At 40.4% G+C, this 20568-nt stretch overlaps 1 protein-coding gene across 1 annotated transcript in view; it reads left to right on the forward strand.

Annotated features, from left to right (window-relative positions):
* LOC131429943 (protein serrate) overlaps window positions 1–20568 on the forward strand; it is a 128810-nt gene extending 108242 nt beyond the window's left edge. Inside the window, exons 13-18 of the mRNA XM_058594483.1 lie at window positions 6808–6958; window positions 16674–16823; window positions 16893–17354; window positions 17438–17784; window positions 17851–18060; window positions 18139–20568. Coding sequence (XP_058450466.1) covers window positions 6808–6958; window positions 16674–16823; window positions 16893–17354; window positions 17438–17784; window positions 17851–18060; window positions 18139–18975 — 2157 coding nt within the window. The 3' untranslated portion in view covers window positions 18976–20568. The remainder of the gene's footprint in view (window positions 1–6807; window positions 6959–16673; window positions 16824–16892; window positions 17355–17437; window positions 17785–17850; window positions 18061–18138) is intronic.

The following is a 20568-nucleotide window of genomic DNA, read 5'->3' on the forward strand; positions in this document are numbered from 1 at the left end:
CATGATCTTTGAAAAGGGCGGCGATGCTTCGACTGCACCACAAAGAAAACCTCGGGTGAAGCGCGGGCGTATTGTTCCGGTGACACTTTGTATCTTCTGTAGGTCACCGCCATCATCATCATCATCGTCATCATCATGCTGATCCGAGCCGGATCGCTACGTTGGCTCATCCGACACCGCCGCAGCAAAAGTCGTAGGTGTCGGTTGGTCGCACCACCAACTTGCGCAACTGTCGACCGTGTGTTTGATTTATCACCCGCATAATTTGACATTCGAAATCACTATCAAACTCTCACCACTGACTGGATTCCACACTCCGCCTCGCAGCATCAGAGACCGCGACCGGTGAGATGTGGGTCGACTAGAGTCGTATAAATTCTGAGCTACCCCTCCTCGACCGCAGTTCGTCGAAGGCTAATCAGGCGAATCGGCAGCTTGTGGAACTGCGTTTTACACGTGTTTCTCAGCAGTTCTCATAAAATATACCGCGTTCTGATTGCACTGCACTAACAAGTGCTGTTTTCCTCCAACTTTAGCATTACACGAATCGCGAAACAAGTGGCATTCCTGATTCCATCGGGTCGCGCAGTGGCTCTCACACACATATACTGATTTCGAAAGAACTCGCTTCTTACGAGCCCAGCCAGAGTCAAGAAGCGAAAGATGATAAAAATGCGAACAATATATTAAATCTTGAAACGTCACTCCAGTCAACATTTCAAACGGTTTGCCCACTAGGAGGTAGGCATAAAGCAGTTCGACTGCTGGCTGACACAGTAGAACTTAACCTGCAAACGGCAGCAGCAGCAGCGCCCTCATGTTAAGTGCCTTTTACTACTGCAGAATGCAAGCCACCAGCCAGCCAGTGTCAGTCAGTTCGTCAGTTAGTTTGTCCGTCCGTCCGTCCGTCCGTTCGTCAGACTCCGCGCTCGGTTGCAGGTGAAATGAGTGCAGAAATAAACTGGTTCTCCTGTTTATTTTCTTTGCGTCCACAACGAATTAATATCGTACCTCATAACTTTTCTCTTTCTCTCTGTGTCGCACTCGCATTCGCACTCAATTGCATCAACACAGCAAATCCCTGTTGGCATTTCGTGTTTGAGATTATTTATTTATTTATATTCATTCACATACGGTCGAGCGGCGTACATTCACCCGTTCGGAGAATGTATCCGTCATTCGAATCCGTCCGTTTTACTTCCCGAAGACAATCAAGTTTCAGATCGAAATTGTAACGATCTGTTTAAATCGATATCCGCATCAACTCGCGTTTTTCGTGTGTCTTCACTAAACGAGGTCGCTTTCGGCTCCGATTGTAGATCCAATCCTCAAGGAATGACTCTGAAATTTTTTTTAACAAAAATAGAAATTTACATCGAATGATGCTATGTCGTTAAAAAGCTGGCCGAACATCAAAGGATTCAGGTGGGTTCCCGGTGGAATACCATTTTCAGTCGACGATTTGTGAATTTTAAGAAACAAGACTATCAGTAAACTTTAAAATTCACAACACGTTCCAAAATTAAGAAGAAAAATATACCACTTTTTCAATAGTTCCCGTATTTAAGTGTTTCAAGTTTCAATACAAAAATCATATCGTATCATATTGGATACTTTCAGATTTTTTTCTTTCTAAATTCATTTGAATTTTCCAAGATTTACTGAAGTCATCTGATAACTTTTGTTAATTCTCTTGATCTCTACTCTGTCCTTCTAAAGCCATTTTATATTACTTCGATTTCCGCTTCCGCAAATTCTTCAACAGAATTTGAATATTTTGTCTTGTTTTATTTTGACCGGATTCGACTGAATTTTCGTAAGTTGCACTGGATCTAGAAGGAAAGTTTGATGAGTTCTCGAAAGGTCGAAAGCTTCAAAAGATAAGGAAGAAAGATTTGCAGCATGTTGAACGTTCAGGTTCAAAATCTTGCAGTAGGTTGAAAATTGGATGTCGTTCGATTTGAAGATACGAAATATCAATTGAAGCTGACAAAACGAGGTGATAATCTTAAACGCAGAAAACATAACCTCAAGCCGGAAAACCAAAAACTAGGCAAAGCAGAGCCTTAGTATTACATTCCATTTGTAGAAAAACGATCCTACTGAAACTAAGAATCCTTTCAGATCAAGGTTCAAACAACTGGCTTGTAAGACCAGTGCCCTATGCATTCAACCGCCAACATCTAGGCACGAGTCGTAAATTTTTATCATGACAATGCTCGGCCATACGTACCGCGGTTTCGCTCAAAAATACCAATTGGAAATTTTAACTCACTTGTTATCTAACAAGTCGTAGTGAGATTGGTCTTTTATTCGATTTAACTAAAATTCTGTTTCTATGTTTTGACATAGTCTACAGCTTAAGACGGTTTTGGCATGTGACCAAGTGATTTTCGTAGGTAACATAAACACTTTGAGCCCTGCACGAAGGCCACATAGGATGGAAACGAATTCTTTAAGCAAAGATGCGCAACTTTTTGAGTTAAAATTTCAATTTCAATCTTTGATGTTAAACCACAATCAACCTATTGTTTGGAAGCATTAGCGCCTCATGGTCGTTAAATTTGAATATTTCGAAATCGATTTTTCAACAGTTGTTTTAATGTGTCAGTTTTGCTAGACTCAATTTAAGATTACATTCAACTTATAATAAACGATTTTAGCTCCAATTCGAACAAATGTTTTTAGATTTGAATTAAACTTTCTGGACATGTGCACTTTATGTTAAATAGTCACTTTACATACATTGTTTTTCCAAAATTGATCAAGACTGTCTCTTGAACTTTTTTAACCAATTTATTTAAATTGTCAAAAAATAAAAAATTCCGAAACAAAATTCTGTACTAGTGATTTTTAAAAAACCAGTTAAATTTTCCAATAAAAATGCTACAAACTTCCTTATTCAGTCCTGTGCTAAAAAAATTGACTTTGAAAAATTTAAAATTGATTTACAACAGAAAACACTTTTTAGTTTTGGATAAAATTTTGTTCCAAGATAAGTAAACATTTCCCCTACAAATCATTCCTGTTTTTTCAATTTTTTCAATGAATTTTATATAAGTGAAAGAAAATTGTTCAGAGGAAGATCTTGCATTCGCTCTTACACGGTAATATTCTCATTGTCTCCTGTAATGTTCCACACCATTTTCAGTTCAGTTCAGTTTTTTTCAGTTTCAAAGATTCTAACATCCAGTGTGTTTCTGCTGGAATTGAACAGACGCAGTACTACTAGTTTTGTTCAATTGGATTTCAACCTCATTTTTAAATAATGCAATATTTGCTACTTTGCTCGAATCTCATGCTTAAAAGATTGAGTAGGCGAACGTTTGGATTTAATTTCAGCTGAATTTGATCGCACAGATCTACGTAGATTTTTTTCGATATCACTTTCTGTTTTCACATCATATTTTTGAGTCATCCTGTGCTTTGATTTTCCTAACAAGAGGTTCTTTACAGTCTCTTTGATAGAGTGTCTCGCCCCAGCGACTAACTCTAAGAAGTTTAAATCAGGGCTTAAAGCCTGGTATAAAACAAATGACATAAAAAACTTAAATCGGGTCAAAATAAAAATAGAGTGTCTAAGAAGAATGATTTAGTAAGAATCTGCCTTTTTGATGTTATTATTTATTCATATTACAAATTGAAAAATACAGATAATATAGAAATACGTTTGAGCAAGTATCGAACGAATTTGGAGTAATTTAGAAAATGCACTTTCATGGCGAAAATATAATAATATTTTCAGTTGCAAATCCTCTACAATCCAGAGTGTTTCTGCTTGAAATGAATAAACGCAGGACTACTAGTTCTGTTCAATTGGATTTCAACCTCATTTTTACATCATGAAAGATTTGCTGTTTTGCTCGAATCTCATACTTAAAAGATTGATTATGCGATCGTTTGGATTTGATTACAGCTGAATTTGATCGCACAGATCTACGGAGATTTATTTTTTTTTCTCGATATTTTCCGTTTTCACATCATATTTTTAAGTAATTCTGTGTTATGGTTTCCCTAACTAGAGGTTAAGTACAGTTTTGTCGATAGTTTCGATTCATGATGTTATTATTTAGTTGAACGAATTTAGAGTAATTCAGAAAAATCACTCACTACTAAATCATTCTGAAAAATCAATCAATTCTAAAGGAATCCTGAAAACAAAAAAAATTAAAATTATTCAAAGAAATCCAGAGTGGGCCAAAGAACTCTAATGAGGATTTGGGAGAAACCATGCTACAGTAAGCAAGAATCCCAAATACTCTTCCTTTTGATTTCACTGTTTATCTCTCGTATTTTTAACATACGCGTATTTCATCCACTACTTATAATCAATACTTTGTTTTAGTCTGTTAAGACGTAGAGCCGTCTTGGGCTAGTTTTGAATTTGATCACAGAAAAACAGAACGTTCAATTTAGAGATTAGATTAGAGAAATAACATGCGAATATAACCTATATAATGAAAAAGCTATTCCAGAGACGGCACTCGATCCCGTAGCTAGATTCAACCTGGCGGACGTGTTGCCATCGAAATACGACTAAAATTGAACGGCGTAGTGTCCGAGCACAGCGAAGCATGCTCGGTTCTTCTGTTCAATTAGGCTGTTTCACGTGCAGGGTAGTTTAATTGGTAAAACGATTTCACCGGATAGGAGCTAGCTGCGGTTTCGAGTCTCGTTATTGGAGTAGCTTTTTCGCGGTTTTCATTACATAGTTGTATTCGCATGTCATCTTTCCAATTTGTTTTCCTGGTTAGATACTGTTCAAATTCATTACTTGTTGATTTTTTTAAGTGTTCGGAGAAGTAGTTCAGAATTGCAAGAAGGTTTTGTTCAGCATTCTGATTCTGATACTGAAGAAGTGTTCAGAAAATAAATCAAATATTTATCTGTTCCGAATACGACATATAAATACTGAAATCAAAAGAAGGAGTTTTAAGAGTTTTGTTCACATCACGATGTTTCTAAAAAAAATTTTCTGATTTATTTTGTCTTGGTCTCTAAAACCACTTGAATAGCTTGGAATATTTCCGGTTTCCTGTTTCATCTGACATTTCTGGAATCTTCTAGGATTGACTGATTTGATTAAAAATCTTCTTTTCGGAATCTTGTGACTACCAAGCATTCCCAATCTGAATGAATTTTTAGGACTATTCTGAATCCTAATAAATTTGTGCATCAATACTTTCAAAATTCTTTATTTATCTGTGTTTACCCAAATGCCGTTCCATTTTCCGTTTGAAACTCTTCAGCTTTTTACTAATTTCGGTGAATTTTGAGTCTCAGCCTCAGGCCGAATTTTCCTGTATTTTTTGGATGCGTTTAGTAGAATGAATTATTCTAGAATCTTTTGAATAATTCTAAGTCATTTCTAGCTGTACTGAATTTTTCTCCGCACCTTCGTTATTGATATACAATCCAAATGATATCAGTTTGAGAGTGAATCTCTGCTGCCTTTCCGTGATCCTCGGACAATTATTAAGTTCTTCCCAATTTGACTTGATTTTTTTTTATTTTATTCGAACTCAGACACTTGCTTAGACATTTAAAATTTTCTTCGAGTAAATTCACAAATTTTTCCTTAAGTTTTGCCAAACTCGTCTGAGTTCTTCGAGCCTTTTCTGTCCTCGTTTTAGTCGATGAATGGCCTTCGAAATGAAGAATCGCACTCTTCATGAAATTTTCTTCATTCAACGCAATTTTGTGACTCAGTTGTTGATATACAATGCAAAGAGAAACAGTTTGAGTGCATTTCCCTGCTGACCCTCAAGAATAATACCATATCGAAGTCAGCTTGGACAAACTTCATCCACTTGTTATCTTCCAATCGTAAACATAATCAAATGCTGAAAAATCCTAAAGTCAAAGAAAAAAGAACCGAGAATTTATGATATTAGCGGAACGCTTGTTTGACAACAACAACAACAACAAACTCATCTTAACTGTTTTCTATTTTCTCCACGTTAAGCTGTGCGACAGCAATCGAACCGAAACCAACGCCAAAGCTCAGGTTTCTTCCCAGTCAAACTGTTCGAGTTCGAGTGAGCGGTAAATTAAATTTTTATGTTAATTATTTCGCTGCTTGCTTGCTTCGAGGGCGAGAAAAGAAATGCGCTACCCCGCTTTGTTTCGCCATCATCGTTAGCCTTTTATACTGATATTAATAATAATAATAATAATATTATGCGCCCAGTCTGTCGTATCAAGAAGAACTAGAAAAGAGACGGTTGCTTCGATTAAGAAGTTGCCCGCGAGCGAGTCGCCGAACTCAACAGGATTATCGACATTATCATAACAATGTCATGGCTTGCTCAGTCCGAAAGTAGCCAGAAGCGGGACACGACACGACAGTCGTAGTTTTTTTTGTTTGTTATCGACGCTGTCAAAAAACTGCCTGCCTGCCTGCCTGTCGCAGATAAAGTTATTAAATCGACATTTTTACGTCATTTTCGGCGATTGATTCCATGAGTCCAGGGGTCCAGCGATGATGACGATGGCCAGGACTAATAAGATTAGTAGGTCGTCAATCGGCCGGACCACCTCCCGAACGTGAGTGCGGTCGGCTTTGTCGTTTGTACTGATTTTTTTTTGTTATGTTTTTTGACGGATGTTTTCGCCTCGTAAAGCGTGAGAACAGGCGTATTTGTGACACTTGCTTGCCCGGCTTACTTTCCCCGCTGATGGCAGTCGGCAATCGGCAAAAGAAGTGTCAAAATGTGTCTCGGCGGTAAGAGGTTTAGAGATTGGTTTCTCACGAGTCTGTGTTCGCTACCTACTAACTAATCCATTGATTTTCACGTATCGTTTCAGGAAGCGAAGGATCATTGCACTTCGTCACCATGCATCGAGGGCCGCTGTCTGAACACTCCCGGTGGTTACTACTGTCACTGTCCTCCGGGACGAGCCGGGAGGCATTGCGAATTCCTCCGGACACCGTGTCAATCTCCACCCTGCTCGAACGGTAAGTACCACTTGAAAGCTCAATTTCCCACCAACAGCAACTGGAATCCTACGCATCCTACGTAAACCGCAGGTGACAACCGTGCGCGTTGTGTTGATGTGTTTTTTATTTTTTTTTCGGGTGAGGTGGGGAGAATGATAATGGCTGTCGTTTTCATAATAAAACAATAATTCATTATAATATTTCAACGAGCATGCTCGCGCGTGCGTTTCTCATTCATGAGAGAACGGATTGGCTCTTTTTTTGTTTGGTGCTACTCGCCGCTACCAGCTCACGTCGTTATTTATGGCCTACTGCGTTGCCACCGGTTGCTTCGATGAGGTGCGGCCGAAAATGGGCTCCCATCAGAATAGGTCCCCGTGGGACTTCACCTGCCTTTGTTTCGAAAACGGCAAAGCAGCAAAAAAAAGCAGTATCTAATGGGCCGCGATTGAGGTCAACTGGGGTTGTGGAATTTTCGCTTTTTGAATGTTCGAACTTTGTTGTTGCAACCGCAGTGCGCGCGGTTTTTTTTTGGATAACGCTAATCTCGTTTAGCGGATCAACTGATCACATCGGGCTCTAGAAGATGAAAAAAAAACCTTCGCAGCAGGAATCATAAAACGGTTCGAAATCCTTTCAACCCCACGGTACAACATCACTGCCACCACCGCGCTAGGCAACATATTTATTATACCTACTTCTTTTTCCAGCTGGATGATCATCTGGCGGAGGCTAGGGCAGATCTCATAGTGCGCACTCTGCTCTGGTCGGTTGTAGGCTCAATTATCAAGTCGATTTCGAAAACGAAAACACAATTAGAGTTACCGCCCCAGGAGGCAAACCTCTCCCGGAGGCTCGGCCCGAGCGGGGGAATTGAAACACGTCTGTTAACATGCCTTCGTTGTCATGTTCGATGTTCCGGCAGGGAACAAATTACAACTCATGTTCTAGTCAATGATATCTCCGGACTTACAGGAAAAGTATCATAGTGGATCATCTGCGCACCAGAGTTCTTCTCGTCTTCATCGTTCAGCCGCATTACTGCTGATTGAGAGATAAAGGCATCGATCCCGCCAGCAGGACTCCCCATGGCCATGAAGCGCTATTTCCTATACAGCACGTTTCGAAGTGAAAGTCCCTCCGCTAGGCCTACTTAGATTAACAAGTTCGTTCCCATAACAACGGCAACAATCAACGACAACTGCTCGTTCGGTCGGTCGGTCGGTCGGTAATGAAGAGATCTTCGGACGGGAGCGCGTGAATCATGCTGGAGCCGATATGGGTGCGTTCGTTCGGAGTAAATGAAATGCGACGATTGGATCGTGATCGACAGATCCATCTGTAATATTGACGCACTGGTTGTTGCACTTTCCGGGCAAACCCCGTGTCCGTCTAAGTCGCAAACCATGCAACGATCTGCTGCACTCTATGATGACGCCTTTGTTTTCGAATCGAATTCCTTAAGAAGCAACAAGCGGCACAAAAACCCTCGGCAAGGATTGATTGTATAACATTAAGTTATATGTCAAAACTGCCAATTTGCTGGCCCAATGGTGTGCGCGGGGGCGCAGCGGGCATAGCCGAGTCCAATATGGTTTCCCCTCCAAGTTGGTGGGATGAAGTTTGCCCTGATGAGGTGTGACACGACACACGGTAGGCAAAGGGGAGAGAGTAGTGATTGGGCGGTTCCAAGGAATGTGGGAAAATGTGAGCGCAACCAAGCTGGATCCTTACTAGACGATGCCTTCAAAATGAATTCGCCAATGCAGAGCAGATCGATCTAGTTGACACGAGTGATTGGATCCGCAGTCCGATTTCGTTGAGATGTGATTGAATCCAAACAAAACAGAAAAAATAGACATCCAATCAAAGACACGAATGTGCACACTCGAACGGACTGTCAAGTGGACTTCGTTAGACACGCGATGTTGTAAGAAAACGAAATAACAAAAAAATAAGAGATGGAGGCCAGGCAACAGATGCAAAAACTAACTAACTAAGCCAAAACTTTTGAAACGAAAACCATACCAGCAATTTTCGTCGATTTTAATGGTCTTCTTCAAGGCTTAATAATAACCAACCTTCCTAAGGCTATTTACTACATTCTGAGCAATATTGATTTTAGACAATCGGGAAAAAAATTCCTACTAATTTATTCTAGTGAACTTGAGTTCATTGAAAAAGGCTTGAGCTCTCAAGCAGAAAGACAGTACGACTTGAAAATAGAAGAATATGGAAAGACTATGGAATTCTTTTCACGCCAAACCTTTCACGATATTCTTCCGAAATCGAATCCAATTGGCCAAGTTCACGAAAAAAAACAACAATCTAAGACTCCAGTAACTGTGATAATCTCCGATTTTCAAAGATCCTTCCGTAAAAATGAAGGTGATTATTAACCTTGGCGAATGATCGTAAGGTTAAAGCCGAGGGTAAATAAAGTAACATAATAATAATAGTAAGGTGAATTTTCCAGAAACTGTATCTAAATCACTTGAATCGAAGTGAAATAAATAATTCGAAGTTACTTAAAAAAAAGTTAATTTTATGTTCCCCGTACAAGTTCGGTGGGAAAATTATAAACGACATAGTGACATTGCAAACCTAACACAATGTCAACTTGAATCTACGCTGGCTGAATAGAAGTAGACAAAACCAGAGATTTACATACTCTGATTGTGAGGGAAAAGATATCCGTTCAAATGTTCGTTCGCTTAGACAACAACGAGCCAAATTAACATTAATTTAATTCCAGAATAAAACAAAAATTCAGCAGAAACACTTTGCTGTCACGCCTCTAAGTACTTCTAAGCAAAGTCCTGACATGACATTCCTTCAGTGGAATTTGTCCTTTCTGCTTTAACAGACATCGCAGCCGATTCTTAGTGTACAGAATCGTTACATGGCTAATACTACGATACTCGAACATACGACAACTAATTTTTAAGACCAGCGCCCTAGGCATTGAACCACCAACCCGGGTCCTGGTTCTGAGACATTTATATTTCTTCTGATGCAACCAAACTATCAAACTACAGGTTACTACTACTACTTCACCTTCTAATGAAAACAAGCAATCGACAGGCTTTTAAATAACTTTTCGTTTCGCCTTCGATTCGTCAGTTCATAACAGTTTCACTGCAACTAATCACCGACTACAACACTTCGAACACTCATGAAGATTGAAAGGACACCAAAAAGTTCCACGATGACGTTGCAAGTTTTCATCAACGAAACTAACAACAGCAACAACAACATCGACGGAATGGACGAAGCTTCAATCTGCGAACCAACCGTCTCTCGATTCTTGCCGGATGATTATGAGAACGACATTCATCCAAGATTTTTGTTAGCCTAAAATGTGATTTGCATTACTTTTCAACCTACGTCCTTAAGAAAATCCACATGAATTGAACTTACGAAAATATATTTTTCAGTTTCACAGCTCGAGCATCCAAATGCTTTCCAATTCATGGGATCGCTATTTAAATTAAGCTACTCTGGAACATTTAAGAAACGAATAGTTTGAATATAGTGCCTCTAGGCATGATCACTAGAACCTAGAATACATTTTCCACTTGAGTATACAAAAAATTACAAGGTTGTGCACAAGACACGACCGATCACGATGACATAAAAAATGCACAAGCAACCTTCTCTACGGCATTATTGAACTGTACCGAATGTAAACAACGATAGTATTTTTTTAGGTATTAGGTGTACAACTTTGCTTCCGCCGTTTTTTTCCAAAACCTAAAGCTTTATTGCGAAAAAGTGCTTACAGATATATATTATTGAAAGTATTGTCCATCGCTAGCGACAACTTTCCCCCATCTTTCCGGAAATTTTCGGATTCCGGATCGAAAAAAGGAGTCCTTTTTTGACGCTATTCATGAAGCAATCCATTTTTCCAACTCTTCGAAGGATTGAAAATGTTGAACTGCCAGGCCGTGTGCCATCGAACGGAATAGGTGGAAGTCAGAAGGGGCGACATCTGGGGAATACGGCGGGTGGGGTAAGACTTCCCATTTCAGCGTTTCCAGATACTTTTTGACCACTTTTGCGACGTGAGGCCGAGCATTGTTGTATTGGAAGATGACTTTGTCATGTCGCTCTTGATATTGTGGCCGCTTTTCTTTTAGCGCGCGACTAAGGCGCATCAGTTGCGTTCGGTAGCAATCTCCTGTGATGGTTTCCCCCGGTTTTAAGAGCTCGTAGTAAATTGTTATTTATCTTTGAAGGTTTTTTCTCTTCCACCATCATGTTTGTCTTCGACATCGAAATCACCATTTTTAAAACGTTGAAACCACTCCCGACACGTTCTTTTACTCAGAGCAGCATCACCGTAAGTTTCTGAAAGCATTCAATGCCCTTCAGTTGCATTTTTTTTTTCGAATTGTAACAGAAAAGTAAAACTTCCCGCAAATGGCGAGAATTGGGCACATAAACAAACATTTTCGAGCGTGAGTAATACGAAAACAAGAACAACCGTCACTGAAACGGCGATGACAATTCGTTAGGCACTGTACACACTCACTTTAAAGGCATTATCATCTATGTATTTTAACCAGCCTCAGCCGGTACAGCTATTGAAAAACGGCGGAAGCAAAGTTGTACACCTGATAAATTTTCGACTAACATTGGAATTTTTGGTCAGATATACTGATTTTCGATAGGTTGAATTAAAGATTCAATAATGATCGAGTTAAAATATATGAAATAATGATACTGTTCCATTACGTAGCAAAGTTTTTATCTTGATTATGTAGCTAAGATAAATATTATATAAAAGTGTATATCAAAGACAGTGAATACTATATATCTGATCATTTAGGAGTTTCTTGTGTTTAGAGCACATAACCATTTTCCCTTGGACTTGTCAGTGCATAACAGTTTATGTTGAACTGTCATGTCACTACGAAAATTATACAGATTTTAATATGGTAACCCTGAGTGTAAGTCAGTTCGGTTCGGACTTTTTCCCCGGAAACTCTAGCGGTTTCAAGCACGAAACGTACAAAAGAAGACCTTTTTTCTGCTCAAAATGTAAAATATTTTCCGTGGAAAAATCCCAATTTCCACTGATTTTTTCTACGGATTCGTAGACCCATAGAAATTATTCGAATCCATTCATATACAGAGATTTCCGTAGATCGGACATCGCTGCCACTCCGCATGAAAGCAGTCATTGACTGAGTAGAAAAATCTGACAGAGCATATATTTATAGATTCCGTTTTTTGCGATAGTTCGTAAAGTGCACAACGGAGCGGTATTTTTCATGCATAACGCGAAGCCCCTATATACCGACCGAAGCAAAACTGCTATTGAATAAAATGCGAAATGAGAGGCAACGATCAAAACCGTCGGTCGTGTAAGAGAGATCAAGAGAATGCCATCATTATGGTATGCTATGATTGGCTCGTGAAACATAGGTCATTAAAACCGATTTTCCAATGCTGTGCTATTGAAATACTAGAACGACATCTCATGAAATGTTTAAGTTTAATGTTTCCGACTCGATTGGTAGTTAAATTAAATAAATCCATCAACAAATGACAGAGTTATAAGCTTTCGAAATAATGACAGAAAATCTAACTCGGCTTTTATTTATTTATTTTATTTATTATTTATTTGGGAGCAGCGAAAAACCCGGTGGAGATGGAATTTGGCAATCTCTCTCTCCAGCAGGCATAAAACCTCCTCATCATTTGTATCAACAGATTACAATGATCCAACAGATACAATTATGCTTAACACTACAATTAGATAACTAGGACTAGTAAACTTTAACACAGGAATAAATTCAATTATGCCACTTAATATTCGGTATAAAATTTAATAAATCCCGATATCCCGGGTATCCCGATCAACATATCGTATCTAAATGATTTCTCTTTTTGATATTTGTTGGAAAATTTTGATATTTGAACTACCAACGAGACCAGACTTATATCAGCACTTGATACGAAAACAGCTGCTTGTTATAAACTTGTTACGGCTTGATGGTCGAGATTTGGGGCATAGTTAGAGACCTGTAAAAGGAAACTAAACAACGATTTACTATTTTGCGAAACGAAAATTTCACGAAAGAAGTCGAACAAACCAAACCATATTTCAAAACTGCCAGGAAACTTTCTAAGAGTCTTCGAAATACTCTGAAACAGATTCGAGCTAGTTTTAAATTTAATTAGTATCTGACGAGGAAAATAGGCTAGAAAAATGACAAGCGAATACAGCTATGAAATGAAAACTGCAAAAATTCTACCGCAGAATTGAGACTCGAACCCGTAGCTAGCTTCTATCCGGGGGCAATTATTAATTAATTAATTAATTGGCTAAACGATTTCCACGGATAGGAGCTAGCTACGGGTTCGAGTCCCGTCACTGCGGTAGCTTTTTTTGCGATTTTCATTTCATACCTGTTATCGCTTGTCATTTTTCCAACTTATTTTCCTCGTTAGATATTGATTGAATTTAAGATTAAAGTAATAAGTAATAAAGTAAATGAAAACCAAACGAAGAGGATTTTTCCGCTGCACAAATTTCGCAATTGTCGTCTGCTACGAAATATGAGTAAACTAAAACAAATATTGAGCAGATTTTTCGATATCAAATTTATTTAAATTGTAGAACGATTTATCTTTCGACTCAACGTTGGCCTCAGTTTCAGCGGTAACCCCTTTCATTCGTGCGAAATTTTTTACCGGCGAGCTTTTGTTACAGGTCTACAAACAGCCAGTAGTCGTTGGGTGCTAAATCTGGTGAATATGGTGGATGTGAGAGTAATTTGAAGTTCAATTCATGTAGTAGTTGCCATTGTTTAGATTGACTTGTGACACGGTGCGTCGAATTGAAGAAAGAATTTTTTTCTTTGCCATATGCGGTCGTTTCTTTGCAATTTCAGCCTTCAAACGCTCCAATAACGCTATATAATATTCACTGTTAAGGTAGCGCTTCGCTGTGGCCAGGTGAATTTCGCTGCCTATCCCGGGGTTTCACGCACTTTACCCAAAATTGCGAGAGATCGGGAAGAAAACGGAAATTCCAAGAACATACGATTCTAGATAATTAGTTTTTCTATCGATTCGTATATAAATTTTGTCTCATAAATGTTTTTGTCGAAAGATTTCGTGCGAGTTGTAAAAACAAATAAGATTTTCCTTATTCTTTCGCACACTCACAATGTCAACATACAAGAAAACAAAATGTTTAACAAAACTCGCACGAAATCTCGCGAAAGAAATGCTTTCTAACTGACATTTTTCGCCAAATGCATAGTAGAATCATCTATCTATAATCGTATGTTTTTGATTTTTCGTGAATCGGGTTAGTATTGGAGAAATTTGCCATTTAGGGTGAAATTTCGGCGACAAAGCAAGAGGAAGCATTGAGTTGTCTCGCTTCGACCTGACCACGGCGAAGCGCTACCTAAATGGCATTTCCTTCCTCAAGATAGTCGATAAGTCTTACGCACATCCCAAAATACCGAGGCCATAACCTTTCCCTGTCGATTGTTGTGCTTTCAGGTGCTTTGGACAAGGTTCACCAGTTGCTGTCCACTAAGATGACGATCGTTTTTATTCCGGATTAAAGTGATGAATCCATGTGTCATCCATTGTCACATATCGACGCAAAAATTTCGGTTTGTTCCGTTTAAACATGGCCAAACACTGCCAAACATGGCCAAATCATCAACACGTTCTCGTTTTTGGTCAACAGTGAGTAAACGCGGCACCCACTTTGAACAGAGCCTTCAAGCTAGTCAAATGATCATGCAATATAAAGCCAACACGTTCTTTCGATATCTTTACGATGTCAGCTAACTCACGCAACTTCGCTTTTCGATCAATCAAAACGACTCACAATGAATAGAAAATCACACAATTTTAGCAGCTGTCTTTTAAATGTTAGTATTAACTGAAAAAAGGATGACTGCAATAAAACTAGCGCCATCGGGACTTTTCAGTCCATGTGTTATACTCGGTTAAATCGATTATATGATTTCCGTTTAAGGGTACTAATATTTTTTACAATTATCCAAGTATATTGTATCATTGTTGAATTCGAAATTTTTGCCGCGACAATAAAAAAAACTGAGACTGACATTTTTTTTCGGAAAACGCATTTTGAGTATTCCTTTTCCATCGAATATGATCGTGTTTAGAGAGAACATCAACTGAAAAAAATGTCTGGTTTTCTTTAAATGGATACAAGAAAATGGCCAATGGAAAATTCTACAACCCAAATCTATTTAGGAAACAAAATTAGATCATTGAAAGAAATCCGTTCCAATCGAATCGATCAGTGAAATTAAATATTCTTTGTGATAATTGAACATATAATGTAGCTTCAAATACATCTAGTAGGCCACATAAAAATAAACCCGGTAATCGAATCAATCAGCCAAAAAAACTTGCAGCCTACTACTGCTTAGCAATCGCTAAAGTCAGCGCCTGCTGTGCTGCTACACTGTTTAGACGTGTTTTCATCGCAATAATTAGTTCCTTAATAAATGATCGACTAAATCGCAATCAAACCAAAACGACACCCGTTCTATGGCCGTGGGGACGACGCTAACTGGAGTGGCCAACAGTTTGCGTGAGTTTGCGGAGGAGAGCTAATGCTAGTCGTTCCCGGTGCTGTTGGTGGTGGTGATGACGATAATTATCATGGTAGTGGCGGGGAACGGAACCGAAATAACTATACTTCTTATCCTCGCTGCTGATGATAAATTGTCTACAACTTATTCATCTCGAGAATTCCCGTTCGCCCGTGTGCTGCTCGGCCGTGTGCTGAATGAGTGAGTGTGAACAGAAATTAATATTTGTCATGTCTTATTATTACCCTGAAAAGACGTCGTACGGGTTGAAGAGTGAATAATGGAAAAACAGAAAAGAACAACGAACGAACGAAAGAAAGAAACAGACTAACATTGTAGCGATAGCGCAACGCTTTGGTAGACATTCAGGAAGATGGCCGCGATTTGAGAAAACCGTGTGGGTTGCTGTGATGCAAACGAAAAAAAAACTTTGAGAAGCAACCAACTGCGAAGAAGCAGAAATTATCTTATTTATTCAAGAAATTAAAAAATTAAACACTTTTCTATTTAACGATGTTTGATTTGAAGACGTGTGTGAGCGCGCCCGAGAGAATGGAGCACAGAGAAAACAAAAGAATGGCGCTGTGCAAATACCGATTCTGGCCACGGTGGTTCCAAAGCCCGTCTCTCGTAAACTCGCCACGGGAACCGAATCGTAATCGTAATTATGGAACGGAATCTCAACCAACCCGGAAGAATAAGAATAAGCAATTTGAAACAACGACAAATGATTTCATCTATGTGCGATCGTAAGAAAAATGTTGATAAAGTAGTTTCAGAAGCCACCACCATCACTAATCGCACGGGTGGATCGTTTTTCCCGCCTGCCTAGATTGCGTTGGAATTTTTGCTCACCTGAGCTAATCCAATTGCGGGAATGGGAGGGAGTCTCACTAATGAAGTAATTTTAGCTGTTTTTATATACGTCCCAATTAATCAGTAATGAGTGCTGCTGCTGTTGCTGCTCGCATAAAACATCATCATCATCATCAGCCGGGATCGGTCGGGTTGTTACTCACGAAAACGACAGCCATTAATTTCCAACTAATTGCAGTTTTTCACTTGCGATCGCATCAGGCGAAGAATCGCTATGACAAATCACTAAACGGATGTTATTTTATTTTTTCTAATAGATGGCTGCACCATGCCCATGACGAATGAGTCCTCGACTAATCCGGTGGCCGTTATGGTTCCGTGCAGTGGCCGTGGGAAATGCGAATCCGGTCCTCACGGATCGAGTTGCCTCTGTCAGAGCGGGTTTACCGGGATCTTCTGTCAGCACAGTAAGTTTGCTAGGAAATTCGGTTCAACTCTGGGTCTGATTTTAATCATCCCTCCTACAATTCCCGCAGATGTCAACGAGTGCATATCGAATCCGTGCAAAAACAGTGGAATCTGCATCGACGGTGACGGTGAGTTTAGCTGTGAATGCCCGGTTGGTTGGACCGGACGGACCTGTTCCGAGCGAGCGATTCAGTGCCTGCCGGGTCAATGTCTGAACGGTGGATCCTGCATCCAATCTCCGATATCGGGAATAGCGCAGTGCCGCTGTACGCTCGGTTGGGGAGGACCATTCTGCAACGAACCGACGGATCAGTGCCAGGGGCAACCGTGTCATAACGGCGGAACCTGCGAGTCCGGTCCCGGGTGGTTCCGTTGTCTGTGTGCTCGTGGTTTCTCCGGACCGGATTGTCGAATCAACGTAAACGAATGTTCACCTCAGCCGTGTCTCGGCGGAGCTACCTGTAAGGATGGGATCGGTGGATTCACCTGTATTTGTCCGGTTGGACGAAGAGGCGTTCGCTGCGAAATTCGTGAGTTTGCGCTATAACATGGTTTAAGACTGGAGCGAGAATCAATATTTTGTTTTTTTTTCGTTTCGTTTCGTTTCAATCAGTACTCTCGGACCCCTCGTCAGTGTGTTCGAACACCACAACCAACTCGCCGTACGATCCGCTAGTCAATCGGGACACGCCTACTGTGATCGACGAAAGTAACTGCAACTCGTGCGTTTGTGCCAACGGAAAACCACGCTGCTCGAATCTTTGGTGTGGACTGAAGAACTGTCTCAACCGGAACCTTTCCGGAAGTTCATGCGAGTCGCATCAGGTTTGTGTTCCAGCTGCCCAGGAGAGCTGCCTGTCACCGCCTTGTATTCCCCGCGGAGATTGTCGTACCTTCGAACCATCGCGACGAGTTGCTCCTCCTAGAATTCCGGCACCGATCGATTGTTGGCCTAATCAGGTAAGGTTTTCGCCGATTTTTTTTCTAGATGTAACAACCGTATTTGATGGATCGATTCTTTAACAGGCAACTTTGGGATCGCAATGTGCTCGAATCTCGATACTTTTGGAACTTAACCGGCTAACGCGCGGCACCTCCGTCGATGGGTTGTGCCACGTTCTGAGGTTACAACTCGGCGAAAAACTGATAAAAAATCCCTCCTTCGATGTCTCCGTGTTCATCGTGGTCATGTGTGACCTCAAAGTGGGAACCAACGACACAATCGAGGTGACTCTGGTAAGACCCTTTTTTTGCAGTCCACTTCGATCGAGTAGTGCATTAATTGCGACGGTTTTTTCTTTTCTTTTTGAACAGTCAACACCAACGGATAGCAGCACCGGTTCGAGTTCCCTGTCGGAAGTGGTTCGTCTACTGGCGGAAATACTATCCCGGCAGCAGGGCATCCAAAACGATTCCTTCCAGACGGACATCACGGAGGCGGCTCCGCTCACTTCGATCCTCGAGGTGAAGGTGGAAACCGCACTCATCAACGAAGCCAGTAACGATTCCAACTACTTGATCGCGTTCGGATTCGGAATTGCCATAGTCGCTCTGTGTCTGGGAGCGTTTGTGGCTTTGGTTTGGCGACAGAAGGTCCAGAGCCATTCCGGTTCCGGTATGAATCTCACTCCCCACCTGGATCTGTCCCGAGGTCACGAGGAGGAAAAGAGTAACAACCTGCAGAACGAGGAAAACTTTCGGCGGTACGCAAATCCGCTGAAAGGCAGTGCCAGCTCGCTTCGAGGTGCCATGGAGCTGAGCTTGAATCCGGCCCCGGAAATCAATCAGATCGCCGGTCCAAGCAGTGCCCTGCACCGATCTCAGCAGCTGTACCCAAGCTGCGGCCCGGAAGTCACCGAGTACGAGAAGGATCCGGACAAGCAGAAAGCCGCCAACCGGAACTCGCACATCCTGCTGCACAAAACGCAGAACGCCGATGTCACCAAGAACATCGTCAGTTCGATCGAAAGCCAGCACAAAGACTTCGGCAAGCGAAGCATCAATGATCACACGGCACCCGTTAGTGCCCAGCCTACTACGATACCGGCCGGAGCGGTCGTTGTCGTTAGCACCGTACCGACGGCTCCTAGCAGTACGGCCCCGGCGCCGCTTGCTATGCCCGAATCCGATGTTCTCACTGTACATGTGTAAGTGAAAAATCTGTTTTATTTCTTCGCTTAGATCTAGGTCGCGTTACATCGAAAATATAACAACAGTAAAACAAACAAAAAAAAACAACACTCAGTCGAGCAACGAAACTGAACGAAAGCGAGATTCTCATTTTTATAGGACTATATTTTAACGAAGAAAAACAAACAAACAAACAAAAAAAAACAAAACTTATTTATTTGCCTTCCTCAGAAACTTAGACTACTTTGTTGAACTCGTCTACTATTTGTAAATATAGCAAATCTTATCCTTAGGAAGTGACACGAGAGAAAGAGAGCGAGCGCGCGCGCGATTTGTGCAATGCAATGACAAATTTTTTTAGAGTAAACAAACAAACAAAAAGTAGCTCCTCCCGGGTTTTGCGGGTGAGGTGACTGAAATTTCCGTACTTTTCGTCCTGCTGGGTGGATATGCCGTGGTTCGTATCCCGGCAAAACGCCTGTGGGATGCGATTTAACTGTGTAACTTTTTTTTTTCGAGGCGGACGACCGCGATTCCAGCACAAGTGTACAGTTAAATGTAATGTGATATTAAGTAAGGAGAAGTAGTAGTTTTTAGGCGAAAATAGGAACCGGAACGACTCATACATAAGAAGAAGAACAAAACACCTACACATTCCAGTGAAATATTTAAAACAAATGACTTAAGCGAAAGCGCGAAGCATAGCGAGAAACTAATTCTTTACATTTAAAGATGAAAAAAAAAACAGTAGAGCTAAAACTTACTTCTCTGTCGATGGAAGTAGCAGGTAGCATTTCCTGGGCCATCTGTAATAAAAATGGTGAACGAAAAAAAAAACAGATTAGGTAGGGCACATATTTTTTTCTTTTGACAGATAAACGATAGATTGCACACTAATTTAATTCTAGCCTTAGACGCAGCAAACGCATCCAGTTCTTTGCCTAGTAAAGTAATTATTATTGAATGACAGTGAAAAAAAAAACTACATAAAATAGTTCCTTGTTTTTAGATATGCTCGATTTTATGTAAAATATACAGACTTTTTAGCTTACGATGTACATTTCACAGCAAAACAGCCCGGCCTTTGATAGTGAAACATACTCAAACAAAACAAAAAAGCACAAATCAACAAACACACACACACATATACATACACGAAGCGAAATGTAGATATATTTGTTTCTTTTTTGCATTGGTCACGGATGGATTAGTTTTTCTGTGATGCAATTTTATTCCAGTGTACGACAACGAATAGCCGAGCAAATTGTTTTTCTCTACTTCAAACGAAAAAAAAAATAAAACTCGAACGATAAACGGATAACCGTTGTAAATACCGACAGTGTAAAAAGCCGCAATTTTTGCTAGGATTACAATTTATTTTCTTGTTTAAGGTAGTAAGCAAATGTAGAGCAAACGAGAGGTAGAAGAAGAAGAAGCAGGAGGAGAAGAGCTGGAGCCGAACTAACTAATTGTAATATCGTTTTACTTCGCCCAATCCCAGAGAGTACATGGTACTTAAAAAAAAGACGGCTTCGAAATACGAGAAAATGTTCAAGAAAAATTAAGCAAAACAAAAAAAAAACAAGAAACACACTCACGAATAAAAGAGCAATA

The sequence above is a fragment of the Malaya genurostris genome, chromosome 1 (assembly GCF_030247185.1).
Source record: "Malaya genurostris strain Urasoe2022 chromosome 1, Malgen_1.1, whole genome shotgun sequence".
Lineage (NCBI taxonomy): Eukaryota > Metazoa > Arthropoda > Insecta > Diptera > Culicidae > Malaya > Malaya genurostris.